Source organism: Castor canadensis, chromosome 12 (assembly GCF_047511655.1).
Source record: "Castor canadensis chromosome 12, mCasCan1.hap1v2, whole genome shotgun sequence".
Lineage (NCBI taxonomy): Eukaryota > Metazoa > Chordata > Mammalia > Rodentia > Castoridae > Castor > Castor canadensis.
Window position 1 is genome coordinate 24,450,860 of NC_133397.1, and position 25,571 is coordinate 24,476,430.

The window sequence follows — 25,571 nt, forward strand, 5'->3', positions numbered from 1 at the left end:
CAGGATCACAGTTCAAGGTCAGACAGGACAAAAAGTAAGTGAAAGCCTACTTCAATCAATAGCTGGACATGGTGGTGTGCATTTGTCATCCCAGGTAAGCAGAAGGCCTAAGTAGGAGGATCACAGTCCAGGCTACCCAGGTCTAGACTAGGCACTAGTGAACCTAACACAAAACTAAACGGCTGGGGACTTGGCTTGATCAGTAGAGCACCTGCCAAACAAGCTCAAGACCTTTAGTTCAAACCCTAACCACCAAAAAAAAAAAAAAAAAAAAAAAAATCAGTGGAGATATTACCTTAAAAATCATGTCAAAGTTGTACTGTTCAAAGTCCAATTTCCTACATCTACTACTTGGGAAATAAAAAAGAGGTTAAGACAGCATGGTGACTCAAGCCTGTAATCTCAGCTCAAGAGGCAGAGGTGGAGGATCATGGTCTGAGGCCAGCCTCAGGGAAAAGCACCAGACTCCATCTGAAAAACAAACTAAAGCCAAAAGGGCTAGGGTTATGACACAAGTGCAAGGCCCAGAGTTCAAACCCCATTACCTCCAAAAAAGAAAAAAAAAAAAGTACAGAAAGAGAGGATACGGGGTGATAACCAGGCACTAGTGGCTCATACCTATAATCCTATAAGCTCAGGAGGCAGAGATCAGGAGGATCACAGTTTGAAGCCAGCCCTAGGCAAATAGTTCTCAAGACCCTATCTCAAAAAAAAAAAAAAAAAAATCACAAAAAAGAACTGGTGGTGTGGCTAAAGGGGTAGGCCGAGTTCAAACCCCAGTACCGCAAAAAAAAAAAAGAGAGGTAGCACTGCCAAGTTCAGTATTTAAGCTCCTCCTTAGAGCAGAACACTGACTTTTTATCTATAACAAATGTAAAGACAGAAAGTGCACTAAAGATCAATCTTCATATGAAACTTTATAAAATATAATCTCTCTTCGTTTTGTCTAGGGGGGGAGAAAATAACAGGAAAACAAGATGAAATTCCAACTCTTTTATTATGACTAGGTTGGAACAGTCCAAAGAGAAAAGAGAAGTGATGTAGTTTAAAAAAAAAAAGTTTCCATTAAGAATTTTTATAAGCAGTACAATGCCTGCTTCCAAGTGGGAAACCCTGAGTTCAAACCCCAGTTCCCCTACCCCACCACACAAACAAAAAGAACTTATGATAAACTGGGCACAAATGGCTCAAGCCTTTAATGCTAGCTACTTGGGAGGCTGAGATGCAGAGGATTGTGGCTCAAGGCCAGCCTCCATAAGGAATTCTTAACACAAAGACACCATCTCCAAAATAACCAGAGCAAAATAGACTGGAGGTGTGGCTCAACCAGTAGAGGCCTGCTGTGCAAGTGTGAAGCCCTGAGTTCAAACCCCAGTCCCATCAAAAAAGAAAAAAAAAACAAACCTTATGATAAACCTGGCATGGTGGTGCACTCTTGTAATCCCAGCACTCAGGAGGCTGAGGCAGGTGATCATGAGTTTGAGGATAGTCTGGACTACATTGTGAGACCCTGTCACTAAAAATACTGTGGGGAGGGGAGCTTAAGATAGTTTAGTCTCAATAGCCTAAATTCTTGAAGGAAACCTTTGAGTCCCTGGGTAGAACTTTTAAAATATAGATTAGATTTTTGCTTAGAACCTCCCAATAGTCCTTCACTACACAAGGAACAAAATACTAACACCAATGATCTATATACCTCATACCAGGTCCCTCATAGGAATTCTGCAGCATTCCTCCCTCCAAACCTTTGAAAAGCTGGCCCTTCCCTGTTTAGTTTTCTGTCAAGCATCCTCCTCAGAGAACTTCTCTAATTCCTGACACAGTATCCTCCAACTCCAGTTCACCCAACGGTGTCACTGCTCATTTATTTGTCTTCATGGTATTTGGCACTACCTGAAATGACTTTATTCTCATTTACTTGTTTGTTCTGTTATCCCATCTAGAATGTAAGGTCTATAAAACAGTGCCTTGAATGTAGAATGTAGTCAGTTATTTGCTGAATAAATAATGAATGAGTGAATGGGAAGGGAGTTTTGTTACCTGAAACATTCTACTCAAGGTCCTCTACTGATTAAGGATTAAAATAACCCACTAGCAGTGAATGACTAACATATTACTGAAACTAGGGAGCTGGCGGAGTGGCTCAAGTGGCAATGTGCCCCCCCTCCAAAAAAAGACTGGAATTACGCAATTGACTATTTATAAAGAATATTCATTCTGGGCTGTGGGTGTGTCTCAGGTTGTAGAGCATCTACCTAGCAAGCATGAGGACCCAGTATCACCAAAAAAAGAAAGGATATTCAGTTTATGTTTAGTGCTTAATGTTAGCTGTTTTAACATAAAACTCTGAAACTCTGGTTTGTTGTTGTTGTTTCCCTAACTAGAAAAACTTAGCAATATATCACAGTTTTATTTAGGTTTTTTTTTCCCTTGGTACTGGGGTTTGAACTCAGGGCCTACACCTTTATCCACTCCACCAGCCCTTTTTTTGTGTTGGGTTTTTTGAGATTGGGTCTTGTAAACTATTTGTGCAGGCTAGCATCGAACCTCCATCTTCCTGAGTAGCTAGGATTACAGCTAGGTCTGTGAGCCACCGGTGCCGGCTGTGTGTGTGTGTTGCTGGGGACTAAACTCAGGGCTTGGTGCATGGTCGGCAAGGACTGTACCACTGAACTACATCGCTCCCAGCCTAACATATCTACTGTTGATAAAACAAAAAAAATACACCTCCAACAACATGCCTAATTAAATACAATGATCAAAATACCACCGAAATGGTCCTGCAAAATTAACCCCCAGAGAGTTCAACAATCTCTTAAGTAACGAACTTGCAAAATCTGGAGCAACGGAGAAGAAACGTAGTAGGCATGACGTGCTTAGCGGTCCACATCACTCTGCTAGTAAACTGGCATACCTTTCATTTTGCAGATTAAGGGAGTCGTGACTACCAAATTAAAATCCTCCTAAAAAATGCAATAGTGTAAGATATTGGCTAACTGAAAAAAATTGATACTGAAAAATTCAAACATTCTGCGGTGTGCTGAGTACATTCACCAAGGCAGTGGTTCTGCACCTGTCCTGCTGTCCCCATTGCATTCATTACCTTTGGATATGCTATGGCAGGCCCTCTTTTCATCAACAATACATAGTCTTCCAGTGCCGGCCTCCTGAGCATGAAACGCTTACCCGTGGAACTCGACAGTATCTGGCCGGGAAACTTCCCCACTATCTTGCTGAACGGGACCGCCCCCCAGCTACTATTTAAGTATCCGACGTTGCTCAACCTAAACAATTTCTTAAATTGTGTTTCTCTCTTCCCAGTCTCAGCTAAAATCAGCTCCCCAGCCCGAAAGGGTCCCTCTCTGGAAACTGAGCAGGAAGGGGAGACGTGAAGCTCTGCGGGCTCGGTGGCGGACTGGGCGAGGGCGGGCAGCGAGCGATCTCCAGACTCCCCGTGCGCGGGCCTGGGCTGGCCCTGCTCTTCGCTCGAGTCCTCCCGCGGCGTCGAGACGCTGAGGCTTTCCAGTGACGAAAGACACCTGGTCCCCGTGCCCAGTAGAGGGAAAGACGGGGACGACTCCACTCCGGCGGCTTTCCTTCGTGCCGCCTTGCGCGCGCTCTCTCCATCTCGCGCATCTCGAGCCGAGGACTCGCAACACAGTGACCGGACTTCTTCCAGGGGCTCCAGACCAAGACCGCGCAGGAAAGAACTTGTCCCGAGCACCGGCCACCTCCTCAGACGCTGCAGCCTCAGCAGATCGCCACCGCAGCGCCCGGCCGCCAGCATGACGTCTCGCAAAGGTGTGGTCGCAGGTGAGTGACGTAACCCCGATTAAGGCCCCGCCTCTCGCTGCTGGGCTCACTGACCCGGCTGAGGTTCCATAGCAGCTACTGCGCCTGCGTCCAGAAAGGCGCGATGGGCGGAGCCTGAGGTCGCGAGGGCCGTGGGGCTGAACGCTGGCACCTCTCTTCCTCTCTCGCATGTGGGCAGAGTTAGAGTTTGCCGCTCGTCTATCTCCGCCAGCCGTGCCCGGGGACGGAAGCGTTCAGACGAAATTTGTTAAAGTGCTCCGTAAACTGTGAAGTGTTCTAGTAATTGTCAACACGAACGTCACCCGTCGCCCCCAAGGTCTATAAGTAAAACTAACCCCGGGATGCGAGTGTCGCGCCGCTCGCTGACCGCGACATCCTTCCCCAGCCCCTGCAAGTCCCTTTCCCTGGGCTGTGACCAACTTCCTGGTCTCTGCCTCTCCCTCTAGAGAGAGTCCAGAAATGCGAGGTTTTCAATGTGGGCTTATGTAACATTTTCTTCCGGTATGGTGGTTTGAACTCAGGGCTTGCGCTTGATGGGCAGGAACTCTACCACTTGAGCCACACATTTAACTACGCTACAAAATTTTTTAAAGAATTGAAATATAACACTTTTAGCCTTCCCCAAAACTTAAATATATGCTTCTTAAGTCATGAAAAGTTACCTTTGCAGGCTCAAGTTAATATCAAATATCATTAGCCTCTCCCCTCATAGTGCACTTGGCAAGTATATTGGGGGACTGGCAATGCCAGGCTGGTTAGATACTTAAACTTACAAGCCTATTTGAAATAAGCATTGCCGTTTTACTTGTAAGCAACCTATCCAAGAAACATGAAATGATGTGGGCAAAATCCCTGACAAGATAGTTAACAAGTGGAATGGCGGGGATTCCCATCTGGGTCAATCAAATCAGCAGCCCTTGCTCTTTGGACTATTAACACCCTTTCTAAAGACCGGTCAACAATGCAGTTGAATTTAGTATGCTCAAGTATGCTCAAAGAGCTATGCATTCAATATGAATTCTGTTGAAATGTGTTCTCGTCTCTCTCTTTTTAGGTTGGAATGCCGCTGTGTTGCAGTCATCCTACCTCAGCCTACTGAGTAGCTGGGATTACAAGTATGACCCACTACCCCCAGCTTGAATTTGGTTTATATTTGATAAGGCTTGTTATTACTTGAGACATAAATTAATACTTCCTAATCTGTATCTTAAACTCTATCATCAAGATTTCTTTTTCATCCTAAAAAATGAATAAACTGCTCTCCCTTCAACCCAACTGCATGCTTTACTTTTGCTTTGATAGGGGTTTTTTTGGTAGCACTGGGGTCTGAACTGAGGGCCTCATGCTTGCTAGGCAGGCACTCTTACCACTTGAGCCACACGTTCACCTAAACAAAAGTTTTGGTTTTTTTTGTTTTGTTTTGTTTGTGGTACTTCACCTTGAGCACTCCACCAGCCCTATTTTGTGAAGGATTTTTCCAGATAGGGTCTCTTGAACTATTTGCCTGGGCTGATTTGGAACCTCAGTCCTCCTGATCTCCACCTCCTGAATAGCTAGGATTACAGGCGTGAGCCACCAATACCTGGCTAAACAAAAGTTCTTATGTCTATGTTTTCCAAGATCATAGGCTTCCTTAGAGAAGTCATTCTTAGATGTAAAGTTATTGAAATTAAGATTATCACTGCCAAATATGGGTTTCAGTTGGAACCTTCTGAATTCTAAGCCCTATGATGGTTTTTTAATTTATCATTTCTACTTTGTTATGTTAAATTATTATAATCATTGTATTGTTTTGGTTTTTTGAGGCAAAAAGCCCAGGCTGACCTTATGTGCCAGGCATCCTTGGGAAGAGGCAGCATAAATATTTCACCCTGATAGGAACTTTTTAGGTTTAAATGGAAGAAGAATTGGGACAGAGAGTGAGAGGTATGTGTAATTAAGCAGTTCCAGGTAAAGTGTGGACTGGTTGATCATTTTCTCAGTTCTGCTTCTTTGTGCAGTTCAAAGAAGTTGTTATCCCTGTCATCACTTGAGGGGAGCAAATCAGGTCCCCATGAAATGATTATTCATGCTCCAGGGTACAGATGCATTATTATAGGTAGTTATCCTCATTTGAGGGGAGAATTTGTCCTGTGAGGCTCTGCTGTTCCTTGGGAGTGGTCTTGTTCCATTGTCATAAAGATGTTATCTGTCAGTCCTGTCATTCTCAGAATCCAAGGTGACTACAAAGAGTAGAGACTTAACAAACAAGACTTGCAAAATGGAGGCAAGGACTCCAAGTTTGTTTTTGCTTTCAGGGCCTTAGTACTTGCTAGGCCCTGCTGTACCACTTGTGCTGCTCTGCCAGCCCAGATGCCAAGCTTTGATCCTGCTTTTAGTTAACTTGTTGGTCCAAGTGAAGAGTCAGTGCCTTTTAGCAAAACCAGTTTCTAAGAACCTGTTATAATACTTGACAGTTACTTCAGAAGGAGCAGAAATTGTTGGGGGAAGTTACATTTAAAAGATACGGGGGCTAGTGGAGTAGCTCAAATGGTAGAGCCCCTGCCTAGCAAGCAAGAGGCCCTGAGTTCAAACCCAAGTACTGCAAAAAAAAGGAAAAATGTGTATCTTTTGATTTTTGACATAAGCTATAAATGCTTGGGGCCCAGTGCCAGTGGCTCATGCCTATAATCCTAGCTACTCAGAGGCAAAGATCAGGAGGATCAAGGTTCAAAGCCAGACCAGGAAAAGAGTTTATGAGACCCTATCTTGAAAAATACCCAATCAAAAGGGGCTGGCAGAGTGGCTCAAGTGGTACAGCCCCTGCCTAGCAAGCATGAGATCCTGAGTTCAAACTCCAATACTGCAAAAAACTATAAATGCTTTTCATTATTTGAATAATGGATGTAATGTTAGTTTTGTTCTCTATTCATGTAATGAAATGTATTCATACATTTTGAAAAACAGTTATTTCTTATTCATTACTTTTCAGAGCATTTAAACTCAAAAATAAAGTTACTATGTATGCCTTTCTTTTTTTGTTACTTTAAAAATTATTACTATATTATTGATGTACTGAGGATACATTTACAAAAGTGCTTACAATATGTCTTAGTTAAATTCTCCCACTCCATCATTCTCCTTTATTTTCCCCCTCATCCCCACATAGGCCTTTTTATTGCTGGCTATGATTTTTCTTTCTGTCTTCCCTATGAAATTGTCCCTGTGGATGCTGAAACAATTCTCTAAATATATGGAGGCATCATAAATTCATCTTGTTTATGTTATTACATAGGCCAAGACAGACATTGTTGTCTAGTGATATTTAATCAAGGAAATACTTTAACTTCCAAATATATGTCAAGAAGTACTATGGCCATATCTGTAATCTTAGCCACTAGGGAGACTGAGATCTGAGGGAATCATAGTTCAGGCCAGCCTGGCAAAAAGTTTGATTGAAAAAAGCTGGATGTGGTGGCACACGCTTGCATGCCAGCAATGGCAGGAAACCTAAAATAGGAGGACTGTGGGCCAGGCCAGTCTGGTCAAAAAGTGAAACCTTATCTCCAAAATAATTAGAGCAAAAGGGTTGAAGGTGTAACTCAAGTAGCAGGGTGCCTGCCTGACTAAGCCCTAAGGCCTGAGTTCAAACCCCAGTACCACCAAAAAAAGAAAAAAAAATACATGCTATGGCTGATAGCTGACATTTTCAAATCTTCAAACTAAACTACTAGTTCTGGTTCCACAAATGTTTTCCTCTAGCTCTTTGATTGCGGTGCTTCCCTTTATTATGTATAATCTTCCCTGTCGTTCAGTTATCAACTTCACTACCACCAGAGTGGTGGCTTTTACTGACTTCAAAAGATCAGGATAAGAGCCTCTCTTTCAGGCTCTGGCTGGACCCTGCACCTATTGTGGCACTCCTCATAACACATAGAAATTGCTGTTTATTTACCATTTCTCAGGTTAGAGATACAATTGATGGGGAGAGGACTATATCTGTCTTGTCCATCAAAGTACTAGCTTGGCACATAATGTACACTCCATAAACATTTGTTGAATAAATAAATAATAAAAGTAGGAAATGAGAAAACTAACAGCCCTGGATGCTAGACCTCCATACTGAATAACTGAATGCATACTGTCCAATTATATTTAATAGTTGTCATATATTTTGTTCCGTATCTGTACATTTATTTAGTTTTTACTAGAACTGTTGAAGTGCACAGATTTTTTTTTTGGGTGCAACTGAGGTTTGAACTCAGGCCTTCACACTTGCAAAGCAGTAGCTCTACTGCTTGAGCCACACCAGTCCATTTTGCTCTGGTTATTTTGGAGATGGGGGTGGAGGAGTCTCAGGAACTATTTGCATGGGGTTGGCCTCGAATCATGATTTTTCTGATCTCAGCCTCCCAACTAGCTAGGATTAGAGGTGTGAACCACTGGTGCTTGGCTGTGGCGAAGGGTTTTATGTGAGAGGTAGCATGGTCATTTTTATGATTTGCAAAGATCACACTGAGGAACCAGCTGGGAGGAAGGGAGTCCAGGTAAAAGCAGTAGTGATAGTTCAGGTAAGATAAAGACCCACCCACCAGGGATGCCAAAAAAAGCAAGGGTTATAAAGGCCCAGACAAAAATAGAGGTGGTAGAATTGGATAGAGATGAGGAAATTGAGAAACTACTTAAGAGATAAAATATAATCTGATGACTGATCATAGGATGCGTGCATGTATGTGTGTGTGTTTGGGTAGAAGAGAGATGTTGGATTGGGTAACAGCTGGTTCCTGGATTTCTATAGTGGCTAACTGGATAGTGGATGATATCACCAGCTAAGGCAAAGAATAAAGAATGAGAAGAATTAGGTTCAGCAGCAAGTGACACAATTCAAAAGAGAAGTTGAAACAAGGAGGAAGTTATTATATTTTCTCTCATGTAAAAGACTAGAGGAATTGGTCCACCGCACATAAAACGATTCAATCTTTCTAGGTTTTTCTCTCTTGGTGCTCTAACATCAACATGTTATTTTCTCCTCAAAGTCCACCCTGATGTTCCAGTTGTTGCAATCACACCTGAGTTCCAGTAATGAAAAAAGAAAAGGCAGCAAAGAATAGCATATTCTCTCACTTCAAAGATACTTTCCTACTACCTGTAATCATATGACCTCACCTCATTGTAAGGAAAGCTGGAGAGTCATATGCCTAGGTGAAAATGAAAGATTCTTTAATACAATAGAGGAATGTAGGAGTAAATGCAATTTTCAGAGTGAATCATGGGAGTCCATTTAGACTTGTTGAGCTTAAGGTCCTAGTGGCTAGTCATCCTTGTGGAAATAAACCTTGCAGATGGTTGGATATGTGGAAAATTCTCTCTCTGTTCCAAACTTTCCTTTTTTTTTTTTGTAGTACTGAGGCTTGAACATAGAGCATTCACCTCGAGCCACTCCACTAGCCCTATTTTTGTGAAGGGTTTTTCGACATAGGGTCTTGAGGAACTGTTTGCCTGGGCTGGCTTTGAACCGAGATCCTCCTTATCTGTGCCTCCTAGGATTATAGGCATGAGCCACCTGCACCTGGCTTTGTTCCAAACTTTCAATGACTTTACTCCTTATACTGGCAGTAGAGTGTTTTGTTTGTTTTTAAATAGCCCCAGGCTACATTTCTTCTAAGGTAACCAGTTGACAGAATTCTTCCTCATTGCTTGCATACATCCATACTTTTTTATTTGTATGCTTTTGCTCTGTAGTACCTCTGCTTCTGTCTGGAATGCCCTTTCAAGAAATCTCACCCAGCTAGGCGCCAGTGGTTCATGCCTGTAATCTTAGCTATATTCAGGAGGCAGAGATCTGGAGGATTGAGGTTCGAAGTCTGCCCTGGGCAAATAGTTCCAGAGACTCTATCTCGAAAATACTCAACACAAAAAAGGGCTGGTGGAGTGGTAGAACACCTGCCTAGCAAGTGCGCAGCCCTGAATTCAAACCTGAGTTCAACCCAAAAAAAAAAAAACAAAACTCACTCATACTTTAACTCTACCTCACCAGGTCCTCCAAACCTGAATCCGACATTGCCATCCTTTTAATATCCTATTGTAATTTGCTTATTTTTCTTTTGTACTTATCATCTTCTGCTTTGAGCATAAAAAGCACTCCATAAGCATTGTGAATTACTTTTGGTTTTGTTATTTGTCTCTCCAAGTAGCATTTAAAAAAGAACCCCATGAGATACTCTATGGCGTTGTACAGGGTAAAAAAGTGTCCTTTTTACCTATTTATTTTCAATTTTTTTATTTCCTCTCTTTTGTTTTAAAAAAGTGTCTTTTAAAATGTCTTCCGTATGTCCCTCATAGAGTCCCTCCCCCATCCCTCCATAACACGCTGCTTTCTTTTAAACCCTGAGCTTTTCTTTGCTAGTGCTATCACCATTGTCCATTCACAGGTGAGATTGTCATGGTGCCCTCGTACTAGACTTCATTAAGCTCCTGAAGTAGAGATTACCTCTTTTACTCTGCATTATGTCCCTAAATTCCTAGCATGAATCCTAAAGGAATGGATGAAGGAAAGTAACCAACAAAGACATGGTCCTTTCCTCCAGGTGATCTGCCTTGTAAAATGCCTTTGCTTGAGATGCAGCTTGGCAGAGGAAAAAGAAATCAATGCCCAGGAAACAGGAAACCCAGAACTTTCCAAAGTCACTTTACCACTCAGAGCACCAGTTTCTCCTCTATGTAATAATATTACATAATAGAAAAGATAATCCCACATTTTCTTTATAACATTTTATTAATCAGATATAAATGGGTATGTGGGTAAAAATGTCACTGGCTTTTAAGAAAGATTTCCTTTTTCCAGTTTCTTTTTTTTTTATTTCAACTGCTGGACCTCAGTCATGATGAGACAAAGGTAGTTTTCACTCATTTTGTACAGCTTCTTTACTCCAATTTTTGTGATCCCTTATCATCCACTAGTCCAATAAGGAAAAGAGAAATAGTTTTCAAAAGAAACTGTGTTTTTTCAGTCAAGCCATCTGGAAAAAGTTCAGGCCATTGTGAATATTTATTATCTGTTAGTTATTGATATAAACAAAAATAAAGATAATAAAAATTTCAATAAAAAGAAAATGGTTTTCAGTTACATGTACGCTTGAGGGAGAGGGTGGAGACTAACACAAACTAGAAAAATCAAAGCAGCAGGAAAGATTCCAGTTCCATGTCATTTATGGAGAACATACCATGTGCCAGGGACACCGTGCTCTGCAGGATGGTGTTCTCTAGATGAATTCTCTGCGTGTAGGAGCTCCACAACCAGATCTGGAAGATTTTTAGAGTTGGATGAGTATGTCAAAGGCTATTGAGCAACTTTTTATTTTAAAATTTCTTTTAATTTTTCTACAAATTAAACCAAGTGGGAGACTTCCCTATGATTTTTATGACAAACTCTCTTTATTTCCATTTAAGTTGTAAAAAATTACTATATCACTCAATAATACTCCTTTATAAGTAGTTATTGGTTGTTTTGTTTGTGTGTTTATGTGTGTGTGTGTGTTTGGCAGTATTGGGGTTTTAAACTCAGGACCTTGTTCTTGCTAGCCAGGCACTCTACTACTTGAACCGTGCCCTCAGTCCATTTTGCTTTAGTTACTTTTTCAAATAGGGTGTTGTAGTTATGTCCAGGCTGGCCTGGATCATGATCCTCCAGTTTATGCTCCCCCCATAGCTGGGATGACAGGTGTACACCAACCATGCCCTACTTTTATTGGATGAGATGGGGTCTCCTGAACTTTTTGCTGGATCCTCCTGATCTTTGCCTCCTAAGTAACTGGGACTACAGACATGAATCACTGGTCTACACTAGCTGGACAGCTGTTGTCTAGGATCTCACTTTGTGTTGAAATTCTCTTAGCATCTCTCCTCTGTGAGTTCTTTTTGTGTTTCCTGTCTTCCTTCTTTTCAATTTACTCATTTGGTAGAGTACATGATCCTTCAGTAGCTTCTTGAAAAAGAGAACTTAGGGAGTAATGTTTTTGCATACAACTGAAAATGTCTTTATTCTACTCTTGCTCTAGACATCTCATTTTCCTGGGTTAGAATTCTACCTTTTTTCCCTCAGAATTTTGAAGGCATAGCTTTGTTCCATCTCATTCCTGATCATTTGCATGTAACCTGTTTTGTTTGTTTTTTCTTACTCTCTCTGGAAGCATATAGGGTCTTCTTATTACCTCTTCTTTATTCTGAATTGCTTACAATGATGGGCTTTTGTTTAATTCTGATTTCATCCACTGCATTCAGCAGTTGTGGAACCTTTCTTTTTGGCAGTATTGGGATTTTATTTATTTATTTATTTTTTGTGGTACTGGGGTTTGAACTCTAGGGCCTCATGCTTGCTAGGCAGGTGCTCTACCACTTGTGCTACTCTGCCAGCCCTTTTTTGTGTGTTGGGTATTTTAGAGATAGGATCTCTGTATTTGCGAGGGCTGGCTTTGAACCTCGATTGTGATCTCTGCCTCCTGAGTGGCTAGGATTACAGGTATGAGCCACCAGCAGCATTCTTTGCATTTACCTCTGTCTTTTTCTTTCTTTCTTTTTTTTGTTTTTTTAGAGGTACTAGGGTTTGAACTCGGGGTCTCACAGCTGTTAGGCATGGGCTGTACCACTTGAGCTACTCTACCAGCACTGTTTTGTGTACTTTTGAGGAACTGTATGCCTGGGGCTGGCTTCCAACTGCCATCCTCCTGATTTCTGCCTCCTGTGGAGCTATGATTACAAACCTGAGCCACTGGTGCTCAGCTTTATCTTTATCTGCCTCTGTCTGCCCTTGGTCTTTATCTGACTTTCTCTAATATGTATATTCCCTCCATGTGTCTCTGTATTTTTTTTTTTTTAGGATACCAGTCATCAGATTTAGGGCTAAATCCAGGATAATGTCATCTTGAGATCCTTAACCACATTATGTTTCAAAGACCTTACTCCCAATAAGGGCACATGTACAGTCACAGGGTTAGGATTTAGACATATCTTTTTTGGTAGACACAATTCAACCTACCACAACATCCATGTGGAGATATTGCATAGGGAATTGAATATGCCAGTAATGCAAGTTTGAAGTTCAGAGAAAGACTAAGGCTAGAGGCTCACATTTGTGTTCATCAGCACATGAACGGTATTTACAGCCTGCTGCCCAAACTTCATGGAGACATCAGAAGACCCCTGAGGCACTCCGATGTTAGAGAGTAGGGGAAATAAGATAATCCTAGAGAGAAGACAAAGAAGTTAGAAAGCAAGGGGATGTAAGGTCATGGAAGACAAGCATGCTCAGTGGGTGGAGATTCCTGGTGAACTTTAAGGTATTTTCAGTGTGGTGGTAGGGACAAAAGCTTAGTTGGAGGAAAGAAGTTATGAAAGCTGGTTTTTTTTTGTTGTTGTTGTTAGTTTTCTCTTAAAGGGAAGAAAAAACCTGGGACAATAATTGGAGGAGGAAGTGGGGTTAAGAGAAATTTTTTTAATAAGGGAGAAATAATAATGTTCATTTGTCAATGAGGAAGAAGTTGAGAGGTAAACATTGATGTGAACAGAGAAAAAAGATTTTTTGGAGTAACATCCTTGAGTAGACGAGGAGATGGAATCTAGAAATTAAGGGAGGGAAGGCCTTTGCTAGGAACATGGATAGTTCACTCATAATCCCAGAAGAGATGGAGTACAGGTAGGGACAGTCAGTGGTACTCTCAGCCAATGGACATTCTCTTGTGATGGCTTCTATTTTCTCAGGGAATGAAAAGCAAAATCATCCACTAAGAGCAAGGACAGAGGAGGTTTGAGGAGAAAGATGTGAATTAATGTCTCAGGACATGGGAATAACTTGACTAGAAAATAACTGTTTGATAACTTGGCAGCAATGACTTCCCACTTGAATTTTGTGATCATGAACTTAAAGTGGGTAAGTTATAATAGAGTGGCTGTGGCATTACTGTCAAGTTCGGGTGCTTGGGTGTAGAGAGGTAGACTTTACCAGTTTGCAGTTTTACTATGACATGGGAAATAGGCAAGGGAGTTGAGGGTTTCTATGATAAATGTAAGTTAAGTAGGAAGTGCAGTCTTCAGGGAGAAGGAATGAGGGTTAGTTAAAAGATTGTGGGATCAATGATAGAAATATTGACTGTAGTCTGCAAATTAGAATGAGAGAATTGGAAAAATAGGAGTTGGGGCTGAGAGTGGGGTGTGGAAATTTAGATTATGGAAGTAGATACTGTTATTAAGACAAGGTCTGGAATGTGACTTTTGGAGTGAATGGCTCATGTAGAGTAGAAATTCCAACGACAGACTTATTTCTATCATACAATAAAACCTAAACACTAGCTGAGCCTGGTGGCTATTGACTAGTGCTCTTATGTGTGTAAGGTTCTGGGGCTCAAATCCAGGGCCTCACTCTACCACCTAGCAGTTCTTGAATTAGAATGCATTGATTTGGTGAAATATTAAGGAGACATTAAAAAACGTTTATTCGAGCCCAGTGCCAGGTGGCTCACGCCTGTAATCCTAGCTACTTGGGAGGCTGAGATGGGGAGGATCATGGTTCAAGACAGCCTGGGCAAATAGTTATCAAGAACCCATCTTTAAAATGACTAGATCAAAATGGACTGGAGGTGTGAGCACCTGCTTTGCAAGTGGGAAGCCCTGAGTTCAAACTCCAATCCCACCAAAAAAAAAAAAAAGTCTATCTGATGTAGACAACATGGATGACTCTGGATGAAATAAGGGAACAGCTGCTCCCACTAACTTTTACAGTATTATGATTGAATAAATTGTTACTGTACATGTGTACACGATTACAGCAGGAAGTGAATAGGGGGAAATGTTAACAGCCGTGGAGTTAAAAGTTATTTCTTTTTAAGCATTCTGTTCACTTTTTTTTTTGGTATGGGATTTGAACTCTGGGCCTCGCGCTTGCTAGACAGGCGCTCTACCACTTGAGCTACGCCCCAACCTAAATTTCATTCAATTTTGTAAAACAATGTTTTTCAAGCAACGGCCTTACTCTGCATTCTGCAATCACCTCTCTAGTTCTGCTCTGCTCTGGAGAACGTCATCGATAGGCCTCACCTCGGCCACCGTCCACAGAGTGGACCCGCCCAACGCTCGTCTGCGTCGTGACGAGCCACTCCTCCTGCTCCCGGCGCTCCCTCCGCCCCACTTCCTCTCTGCAGGCCCCGCCCCGTGCCAGTGCGCATGCGCAAGGGCGAACACGTGGCTGCCGCGGAGCCAGAGCAGCAATGGCGGCGGGTGGCGGTGGTGGCTACGACCCCCTGGTCCCGGCGGGGGTTCCCTGCGCCTTCTCCCCGGATAAACAGACCTATTTCGCTTTGGCCTCTACCGACGGTCACTTGCGAGTGTGGGAGACAGCCAACAACCGACTGCACCAGGAGTACGTGCCTTCCGCGCACCTCAGCGGTACCTGCACCTGCCTGGCCTGGGCGCCAGCGCGGCTGCAGGCCAAGGTAGAACGAGCGGAATGGGCAGGGGGCGGGTGCTCTCCCGGGCCCGGTTCAGCGGCGCGAGGCCCCGCTTGGCTCGTGGCTCCTGGCAGCCCGGGCGAAGCGACACTGAGGGCGGCTGCGGACCGTACTGGGCCCACGCCGCTGCCGCGTGTGCGGCCTGTCCGGAGGGCAGTGAGAGGGCGCGGCTCAGTCCCGCGGGTTCCATGCGGTCTGCGCCCCTGTAGCTGGGCCGCCATGTTCGCTAAGGCTCCTGACCCCCCAGGGGCACTTTCTTCCTGCCAGGCCTTGCTCATCTGTGTGCTCATCAGAAGCCCCGGCTTTGACAGATCCCCATCTTGGGAATGTATTGCTAGTCTGCATCCCAGACCCAGCCAGCGTAAGGGCTTTGCTTTGGGTATTTGGAATGAACTCTGTTAACTTGCTTCCGGGACCCCCTACCCCCACCCCCACCCAGGATGCCAGTTCAACACGTGTTCTTTTCCAAGTCTAGGTTGTGGGATTCTCACTCCAAGCTCTTGACCTTGCTAAGCGCCTTTTGGTTCTAAGCCTTTTGTATCATCTTGCTTTTTTATTTTTAATTTCTGCTTGGTCCCCCCTTTCTAACCTTTTACCTCTCATGCTGAAGTCTGCGTGGGGATAAAGTGAAGTAGTAGTTTGACTTAATGTGATGCTAAGATCAGGTGAAATTTCCCTTAGATGGAAACTGCCGAGTTAGGGAAGCTTTCCCCTCCCTCTGTCAGGTAGATGCCATTCACTGTTGAGTCACTGGACTGCATCTACTCAAACTCACAACTCTCACACGTGGTTACAGCAGTTACAGAGTAGCTAAGCGGAATCACTTCAATATGATTTGGAAGTGTTAGGTATTCTGAAGTATGTGACGTTTTGCCAGCAACAATGTGTAAGACTTCAAAAGCTTGTGTTTAAGTTAGATCTTCTCCACCAGGGATTTCTTTTTAATCGTTGGGTTAAAAGTGGGGATATATCTAACTGGGGTGCTTTTGGTAAGTTTAGACATGTTTACATGCTTTTCAGATTTTAATCTACATTTTAATATCTTCTCTTGTTGACTTCTAAAAGGGCACTTATCAGGCAAGCACAAAACTCAGACTTTTAAAATGTTCATAGTTGTCATTATTGCAGCTCTCTGCATTTTTTTTCTTTTTAAAGTTCTTTTCCATTTGTAATTTAACAGTTCTGTAAAGCAGTAATAACGCTGAGAGAAATACGGACCAATGGTTTTAGGAGGTGCATGTAACTTGGGTGTACTGCTTGTGATGCTCCATGGCAATAATTGTGCTTGTCGCTCTCTTATAAAATGAGGATAATAGCACCTACTTTATGAGTAGTTGGTGAATATTTAGTAATGCAGAAGGCACTTTCGATGGTTTTCCGTTTGTACATGTTGTGTGTTTTTGTTGTTATAAATAATATCTTGTATTTGTATAGGTAGCCCTGCAGGTAGATCAAACTAAGTAACTTACATAAAGCCAGAAGTAGAACCAGGGCTAGAAATCATGTGTTTAAAGCTCAGTTCTTGGTTATCTGCAACAAATAGTTAATACTAGGTTGGCCAAAATTTGTCATCCACTTTGCTTTTCTGTTGACTTCCATTTTATGCCCAGGAACGAAACTTAAAAGTCCTAAAGTTATGGGGGGAGAGTGTGTGAGCGTGTATGTGGTACAGTACAAAAATAAATGGTTTTGGTTTCATAACCAGGACTCAAATCAAACTTTTTGTCATATGAGATTGCTTTAATTTGGAGGGCTTCATTGAAAATGAGAGTTAGGCTCCATTAAAAAAAACAATCTTGTGCCGGAGGTGCAGTGCAGTGGTAGAATGAGTCCTTGGCATAAGCAAGGTCCTGAGTTCAGTCCCCATCAACCAACACACACACACACACACACACAAAGTGATCATAGGTTTCAGTTTCCTTTCGTACGCTCTGATTTTAGCCACAGAACTATGAGATCCCCTGAAATTTACTGCATTTTAAAAAAGTGATTGTGGGGTGGGGATGTAGTTCAGTGATAGAATGCTTGTCAGGTACACACAAGGCCCTGGGTTCAATTCCCAGCACTGGAAAAAACCCAAACCAAAACAGAATTGACAGCAACTGACCTAGAGGGCTAAGAAAGGTAAATAACTTAATCAAAACCTTAATTCCTAAGAAAGTAGTTGAGGCCACTAAGGTCAAGGTACTCTTGACTCCTAGTCCAGTGCCTTGAGCACTGTTACCTTCAAACTTAAGTCACAGAATCAAGAGCTGGGAGGATTGTGCAGATACCCATCTCCCATCATCTTGGGAATGTAACCCAGAGCATGAATTTCATTAGAAAAATTTGAGAGGCAGTTTTTTTTCCCCTGAATTAAAACAAACTTGTGCAGATCCTATGTAGTGCAAAATGAAAAGATCATATGATTTTTTTTTTCTTTTTTTTAATGATAGAAGATGAATAGTGTGTAGCCACTGCTCAGCCTCTGTTCACAGGTCCCTCGATTTTGTTCCTTGCCACTTAAGTTCTAAGATGCTCTCATCTTAAGTTCTTCCTTTTATTTTCATCCTTGAGGCTTATAGCATGAGACATGAAAAAAGATTGTTAGTAAGCTCAAGCTCCAAGCATTTTGTTAAGGTCCTGGCATGTGAATTGTTTTCCTATGAAAACAGAGATAATACCACCTACCTTTCAGGGTCCTCAAGATTAAATGAGATTATACATATGACTGGTTTAGGAGAGCCTGGCACATAATAAGTACTCAGTAAATGATGAGTGAATGAGGGTTCTGCCTAGACTCACCTTTTAATGTAGTATTCCTCTATGTATGTCAGTTTATGTAACACTGTTCTGCATTTGGTTTATTAATTGGTAGTTTGTCATCCATGGACAGACAAAAATGTGTGGTGAAGATACCCATCATGGAGAAATATAAATTTGTGCTGTGTTTCTTGGGTAAGGGTTAAGGTAGTGGTTCATATGTTCTTGGTTACAATTTATAATACTTTCACATTTATGCCATGGTAATTTTAGAGTTTTTCAGGTTTGGTTTTTTTAAAAGTACTTTCTTTATTTATTTGGTGGTTCTGGGGTTTGAACTCGGCTTCACTCTTGCAAAGCAGGTGCTCTACCACTTAAGCCACACCTCCAGTCCTACATTTGTAATCTGAGTTAAGGTCTTGTCTATTGTTGTCTACCACAGTAAATGTGTTTAAGCTGCTTTGCTGTCACTGCAGTTAATGTGGCCCCACGCAGCTTAGTACTTGTTGGATGAAACACGTGGCATTAAGGCATTGGACAAGCCATGCTAGTAACAATAAGAATATTTCTAGGAAAATTCTGAGCTGAGTACCCCCATTCTCATCTGATAGGAATGTAGCACAATTCAGATTGTTCCTGTACTATTTAGAGGTCTCTTGTACTTAAACTTCAAAATAAGGTAATGGTTGCAGATTAGATCTAATTGGTAGAAATAAAGTTTCTGTGTATTAAATTTGTTTCCATATAAATATGATTTGTAAATTATGTAATATGTACAGTCTTTCTATTGTTATCCATGAAACACATAGGCCAGAGTAAGATAGGCAAGGAAATGGAATAAGAGACTGCTTGCTGAAAGAAACTTCAAACTTGGGCATACATTTCCATGTCTAAAGGTTAGTATTTTTCCTAAGTAGGTTTTGCTCCATTAGTGGTTTGTAAAATACTTAGTGGGTTGTGACAGCATTAAAGAATGAAATAGAATGGAAAATATGGGTATTGCTCAGGGTAAGGATGTTTTTCTGTGGAATTTGTTTCATTTATATGTATAAATAATTTTATAAGTGTATACTGATCTTTCCATGTATGTGTAAAATCTTCTGGAATCTCAGTCTAAAAAATCATTGCCTACCAAATCCAAACTTCTTGTCACTTGGATGTGTTTTTTTTTCTTGTCATCTTGTATTGTTTCTGGCTTTTAGAAATCACACGCATGCCATTCAGATTCTCTCAGCATTCTGATTGCCTTTTTTTTTTCTGATTGAGCTTTCATTAGACAGGTTTTTGGTATTTATTGCTTAGTTCATGTTGAAAAAGATTCCTTAGTCTAAGAAAACACTTTTAGCTTTCACTCTTGGTGCCTTCATATGTATTTTCATTTACAAATACACGAGCCAAATTCTCAGCCTACCTTTTTAATCACTTTATGTATTGCATGTATAATCAATTCAATTACCATTTGCTGGGCTCTTTATTTTCTTTTCTATTTTTTTTCTCTTTTTATTATATTCATATGTGCATACAATGTTTGGGTCATTTCCCCCCCTTCACCCTGCTTCATCCCTTACCACCTCCTTATCCCCCCAACCCCTCGCTACCAGGCAGAAACTATTTTGCCCTTACCTCTAATTTTGTTGAAGAGAGAGTATAAGCAATAATAGGAAGGACCAAGGGTTTTTGCTAGTTGAGATAAGGATAGCTATGCAGGGAGTTGACTCGCATTGCTTTCCTGTACATGTGTGTTACCTTCTAAGTTAATTCTTCTCAAACCTTTTCTCTAGTTCCTGGTCCCTTTCTCCTATTGGCCTCAGTTGCTTTAAAGTATCTGCTTTAGTTTCTCTGCGTTGAGGGCAACAAATGCTATCTAGTTTTTTGGGTGTTTTACCTATCCTCATACCTTCCTTGTGTGCTCTCGATTTATCATGTGATCAAAGTCCAATCTCCTTGTTGAGTTTGCCCTTGATCTAATGTCCTCATATGAGAGAGAACATATGATTTTTGGTCTTTTGGGCCAGGCTAACCTCACTCAGAATGATGTTCTCCAATTCCATCCATTTACCTGCGAATGATAAGATTTCATTCTTCTTCATGGCTGCATAAAATTCCATTGTGTATAAATACCACATTTTCTTAATCCGTTCGTCAGTAGTGGGGCATCTTGGCTGTTTCCATAACTTGGCTATTGTGAATAGTGCCTCAATAAACATGGGTGTGCAGGTGCCTCTGGAGTAACCTGTGTCACATTCTTTTGGGTATATCCCCAAGAGTGGTATTGCTGGATCATATGGTAGATCAATGTCTAGCTTTTTAAGTAGCCTCCAAATTTTTTTCCAGAGCGGTTGTACTAGTTTACATTCCCACCAACAGTGTATGAGGGTTCCTTTTTCCCCCGCATCCTCGCCAACACCTGTTGTTGGTGGTGTTGCTAATGATGGCTATTCTAACAGGGGTGAGGTGGAAACTTAGTGTGGTTTTAATTTGCATTTCCTTTATTGCTAGGGACGGTGAGCATTTTTTCATGTGTTTTTTGGCCATTTGAATTTCTTCTTTTGAGAAAGTTCTGTTTAGTTCACTTGCCCATTTCTTTATTGGTTCATGAATTTTGGGAGACTGTAGTTTTTTGAGTTCCCTATATATTCTGGTTATCAGTCCTTTGTCTGATGTATAGCTGGCAGATATTTTCTCCCACTCTGTGGGTGTTCTCTTCAGTTTAGAGACCATTTCTTTTGATGAGCAGAAGCTTTTTAGTTTTATGAAGTCCCATTTATCTATGCTATCTCTTAGTTGCTGAGCTGCTGGGGTTCCACTGAGAAAGTTCTTGCCTATGCCTATTAATTCCAAGGTATTTCCTACTCTTTCCTGTACCAACTTTAGAATTTGGTGTCTGATATTAAGATCCTTGATCCATTTTGAGTTAATATTGGTATAGGGTGATAAACATGGATCTAGTTTCAGTTTTTTGCAGACTACTAACCAGTTTTCCCTTTGCTGGGCTCTTTAAAGGGAGCACTGAGTGTAACAGACATTCAAAATAAAGACAGTTTACATTTACTGTGTCTAATGCCCAGTGTGACTGGGACTTAAGGTAGAGGTTTCTGTGGAGGAGGAGATAGTATTTAAGTTGAACTTTGAAGCATGGATAGGATTCTTAACCAGTGAAAATTAAGGTGAGTAAGAAAAGGACACTCCAGGTGAAGAGAAAAACAAAATGTGAAAATGTGTGTGTGCTTAAGAAATGTGATGTAAGGATGGAATTAGGATCAGTAACAGCTAACCTCTTGGGTTCAGGAATATTGGTGTGGAGTAAGTAGTACTTTAGTAGATTTCACTAAAATGCCTATTGCTTATATAAACTTCTTATCTGGTTGATGTATTACATGTTTGGGCATGCACTTCCTGCTGAATGGGAATTTACTTTTAAAAGATCATCCAACCCTGAAAAACGTATAAGTCAATAGTTATTTGCTATTAAAACAATTAATTGGATTATTATTATTATTATTAGCTGTGGATACTTTTTCCACCTGCCTTTGCTTGCTCCTACCAGAAATAGAGAAATTCTGCAGATAGGGAAATTAGGGCTTTGATGATGTTACTGTTTAATTTCTAGTTTTTTTTTTTTTTTTTTTTTGATGGGACTGAAGTTTGAACTCAAGGCTTCCAGGAAGCAGGTACTCTACCACTTGAGCCACTCCTCCAGCCCCTTTTTGTGCTTTTTAATGGCAAATTCACATCTGTTGTAAAGCATGTACATATTTGGACCAGCCTTTGTTTTACACTATGAGTAACCTCTGTAGATAATTTGGTTTGATTTGGGAAAACCAGTAATAGAAATTTCCTAGACTCTTTCGGAGAAGAGTTTTTTGACAAAGTAGTACAGATTAAGTATCTCTAATCTGAAGTGCTTGAGACTGTGCTTCGGAATTCAGAAATTTTTGGATTTTAGACTATTTACATAGACTTTATACTGTTTGAGCAACGCAAATCTGAAATGCTACAAAATTTCTAAAGTTTCAGATCAATAAATTTCTCCCCTCTGTCCTTCCATAAAAAATAGGTGTTTGTGTTTATAACCCTACTTAAAAACCACCATTGTCTTCTGAGATCATTCAAAGATAGTTCTAAAAATTCATGTAACTTAAAGTAGAATATAAGCCACTCATCATGCAAAAGTTTCAGTGCTTCAAGACTCTCAGACTTTGGTTGAACTCAGGCCCTTGTACTTGCAGGCACTATACTCACTTGAGCCACCCCACCAACCCTATACTTCTGCTTTTAATTGTAACTTTAGGTACATTTCTAAGGACTTGCAAAATGTTTTTTCTGTAAGTAAAAAATTACTTTTTTGTTAAATATTTTCCTTATTTATCTCAGCCCTATGAATCAAATTCTTCAAATACTACATCTCCCTAAGACAATGGAAAGGGGGAAAAAGGAAAATGCTTTTGAAATCTGTTACTTTTCATACACTGGCAACATTGTAGTTTTCATTGGTGCTTCTTGGATTGGACAGATTTTTATGTGTTTGGAGCTTTTTTCCCCCTGTGCTATGAAGCAGAGTTCTTGTACTATTAACAAGTTCCCTTTTCTGTAGTGTTCGTGTGTTTCATGCCATGGATTGAGTTTCAGAGCTTCTTTATAATGAACAGGCTGGTAAACTAATTTTAAAAATGTGAAAGAAATTCTAAAATCAATTTTACAAGTTCTGATGTAGGCATCTTAAATTGTGATCATTGATTGTCTTTTGAAGTGGATAAACATGAGCTGTTAGCATTGCATTTGAAATAAATCAAAGAAATCTTGTGGCATTTGCCACTGGATGGAAACATGCCTTTTAAGTCATCAGAATCACCAAACCAAACTGAAACTCCCAGATTAGCCTTTAATCAACCAGTGGAGCAACTTCTGTGTGCTGAACTGCTCTATTAGTTATGGTATTTGTTGACTCAAATTCAACTTTATGCATGTTTACAATATAAAACTGTTTGAGTCCCTTTTCATGAAAACTAAGCTAAAATTTGAGGAATGATTGGGGGAAAAGTGAAGAGTTGACTGCTTAGTTACATATCTATGGATTCATAGATGCTTGGGTTTGATCTCTTTACTTGGGGAGTAGAGGCCTTTCTTGGACCTGTTAGAAGTGGAAGGACCATTGAGGCTGCTCAGACCTATTATGAGAGTACCCAGAACATACCAAGTTGTTCAGTTTGCTGTGTGTCCTCCAGACAGGTGGGAAATGGGACCGAGAGAATTTGTAGCATCTCTTCTTAATTGGAGTGATCTTTGTTTGTTTTTAAAATGGCAAGAAATCACCTGAGGGTGAATCCCTCTCCTCTCTCCTTTTAAAGTATATTTTGTGGGCTACTGGGTATTGGTCATTCATTGGTGTGTATGCAATAATTTTGTTTTGTTTTGTTTTTTCTTACCTTCTCTGGAAGCCTATAGAATTTTCTTATTACCTCCTTTCTTTATTCTGAATTGTTTGCTGGGCCTTTGTTTAATTCTGATTTCATCCACTGCATTCAGCATTTGTGGAACTTTTATTTTGGCAGTACTGGACTTTGAACTCAGGGCCTCATGCTTGCTAGGCAGAGGGCTCTACCACTTGAGCCTCTCTGCAGCACTTTTTTATGTTGGATATTTTTGGGATAGGATCTATTTTTTCGGGGATGGATTCAAACTGTGATCTTCTTGATCTCTGTTTCCTGAGTAGGTTGGACAGGTGTGAGCCACCGGGGCCTGCCTGCAATAATTTTTTTAAAGTGTTTGAAATACTAGATAAACATGTTGCTATTTATTTACTTATTATTTTCTTTTCAGGAAAGTCACCAGAGGAAAAAAAGAAAATCAGAAGTCGTAGGAACAAGTGACCAGATTGACTTGTTGGCTCTTGGTACAGCAGTTGGTAGTATTTTATTGTACAGTACAGTGAAAGGAGAGTTACACAGTAAATTAATAGTAAGTGTATTTGCATATTTTTTATATAAGATATGAGGGAAGCATTACTAAAAAACACTTCAAGATGTGTGATGAGATCTGCACTATGGAGGCATTTTTCCAGCCCTTCTGCATTTAAAGAACTGAATAGTAATATTTGATGAGAACTACAGTAGGTAGCACCATCCCTCTTACAGATCACACTAAAAAGAATTGTTGACTAAGGTTAAAGCAAGAAAGGGTAGTAGATGCAGGAAACAGCTCACTACCTCTTGGGTAAGGGCAGCAAAGGATACAGTTGGGATTATTGCTGAAGCTGGAGAACTGGTGATTCCTTAGTGTTGTGCTCCATTGAAGGGGAAGGTCCTCATGAACTTAGGATCCAGATAGATCTCAGAGGAGGGGACTTTAGCTGCCTGATGTCTCTGAAAGGAGGAGATGAGTTTTCTCAGGGTTGGGAAAATTGCTTATTGGGTTCAGTTGCTGCTGAAGAAACCACCTGTTGGGGAGATTCAAACAAGGGGACAGAAGGGACAAGTTCCCTATTCTTCCTCCAACCCTGTCATCTCCAGCACCTCCTATTGGCAGAGCCAGTAGATCCAGCTGGCAAGCAGAAATGGGCTGCAGAGTCCCAGCTCCAGCATTATAGACTATTCAACAGTTTGACACTGGAAGACAATAACATAACTGGTGTAATTTGTTTTAGGCAATATCTCTGTTATTCCCTGGACCCCTATATATAGGAATGCTTTCTGGATAAAAGAAAAAAAAGGCAATTTTACATATTAAATAACATCTACCCATTGAAAACTTATAACTGCATGAATTTGAAAATGGAAAAAGTTTATACGTGAATCTGTCAGCAAGAGGGTTGGTGGAGTGGCTCAAGAGGTACAGTGCCTGCCTCGAAAGTATGAGGCCTTGAGTTCAAACCTCAGTAACACCATGAAAAAAAAAAGTAAATCTAAATCTGTTACCAAGGGAGAATGCTACTAATAGTTTGTGTATTTCTCTACTTAATTCATACTTTTAAAACATAACTAAGTGGCTTCTATTTTGTATCCTTCTACACTAGTTATAAGTATTTCTAATGACTGCCTAAGTCCCCATTAAATTGTATTGTCCATTTGTCACAGAACTATTATTGACCATTTGGGAGTTTCCAGTTCTTACGGGTTTTTTGGTTGTTGTTTGCTTGCTTGTTTTTTGCTTTTGTGTTTTGATGGCACTGGGGTTTGAACTCAGGGCCTCACATTTGCCAGGCAGGTGCTCTACCACTTAAGCCACTCTCAGCCTGTGTTGGGTATTTTTGAGATACGGCCTTGAACTATTTGCCCTAACTGGCCTGGAACCGCAGTCCTCCTGATATCAGCCTCCCAAGTAGCTAGGATTATAGGTGTGGCTCTTTTTTTTTTAAGGGATTTTCAAGGATATTTTAAGCTATTTCTTTTCTTTCTTTCTTTTTTTTTTTTTTTTTTTTAAACCTTATGAGTAAAGATGGATGCAGTGGCTCACAGCTATAATCTCAGGTACTGGGGCAGGGAAGGAGTCAGGAGGATTGTGGGTCAAGGCTGGTGTGGGGGGCTGTTATTGAGACCCCAG

General features: G+C 41.0%; 2 protein-coding genes across 2 annotated transcripts in view; one reads left to right on the plus strand and one right to left on the minus strand.

The window, feature by feature from the left end:
* Trmt61b (tRNA methyltransferase 61B) overlaps positions 1-3,827 on the minus strand; it is a 32,599-nt gene extending 28,772 nt beyond the window's left edge. The window contains exon 1 of the mRNA XM_020154551.2: positions 3,104-3,827. Coding sequence (XP_020010140.1) covers positions 3,104-3,787 — 684 coding nt within the window. The 5' untranslated portion in view covers positions 3,788-3,827. The remainder of the gene's footprint in view (positions 1-3,103) is intronic.
* Positions 3,828-15,007: 11,180 nt separating this feature from the next.
* Positions 15,008-25,571, plus strand: part of Wdr43 (WD repeat domain 43) — a 46,118-nt gene continuing 35,554 nt past the window's right edge. The window contains exons 1-2 of the mRNA XM_020154545.2: positions 15,008-15,275; positions 23,853-23,990. Coding sequence (XP_020010134.1) covers positions 15,051-15,275; positions 23,853-23,990 — 363 coding nt within the window. The 5' untranslated portion in view covers positions 15,008-15,050. The remainder of the gene's footprint in view (positions 15,276-23,852; positions 23,991-25,571) is intronic.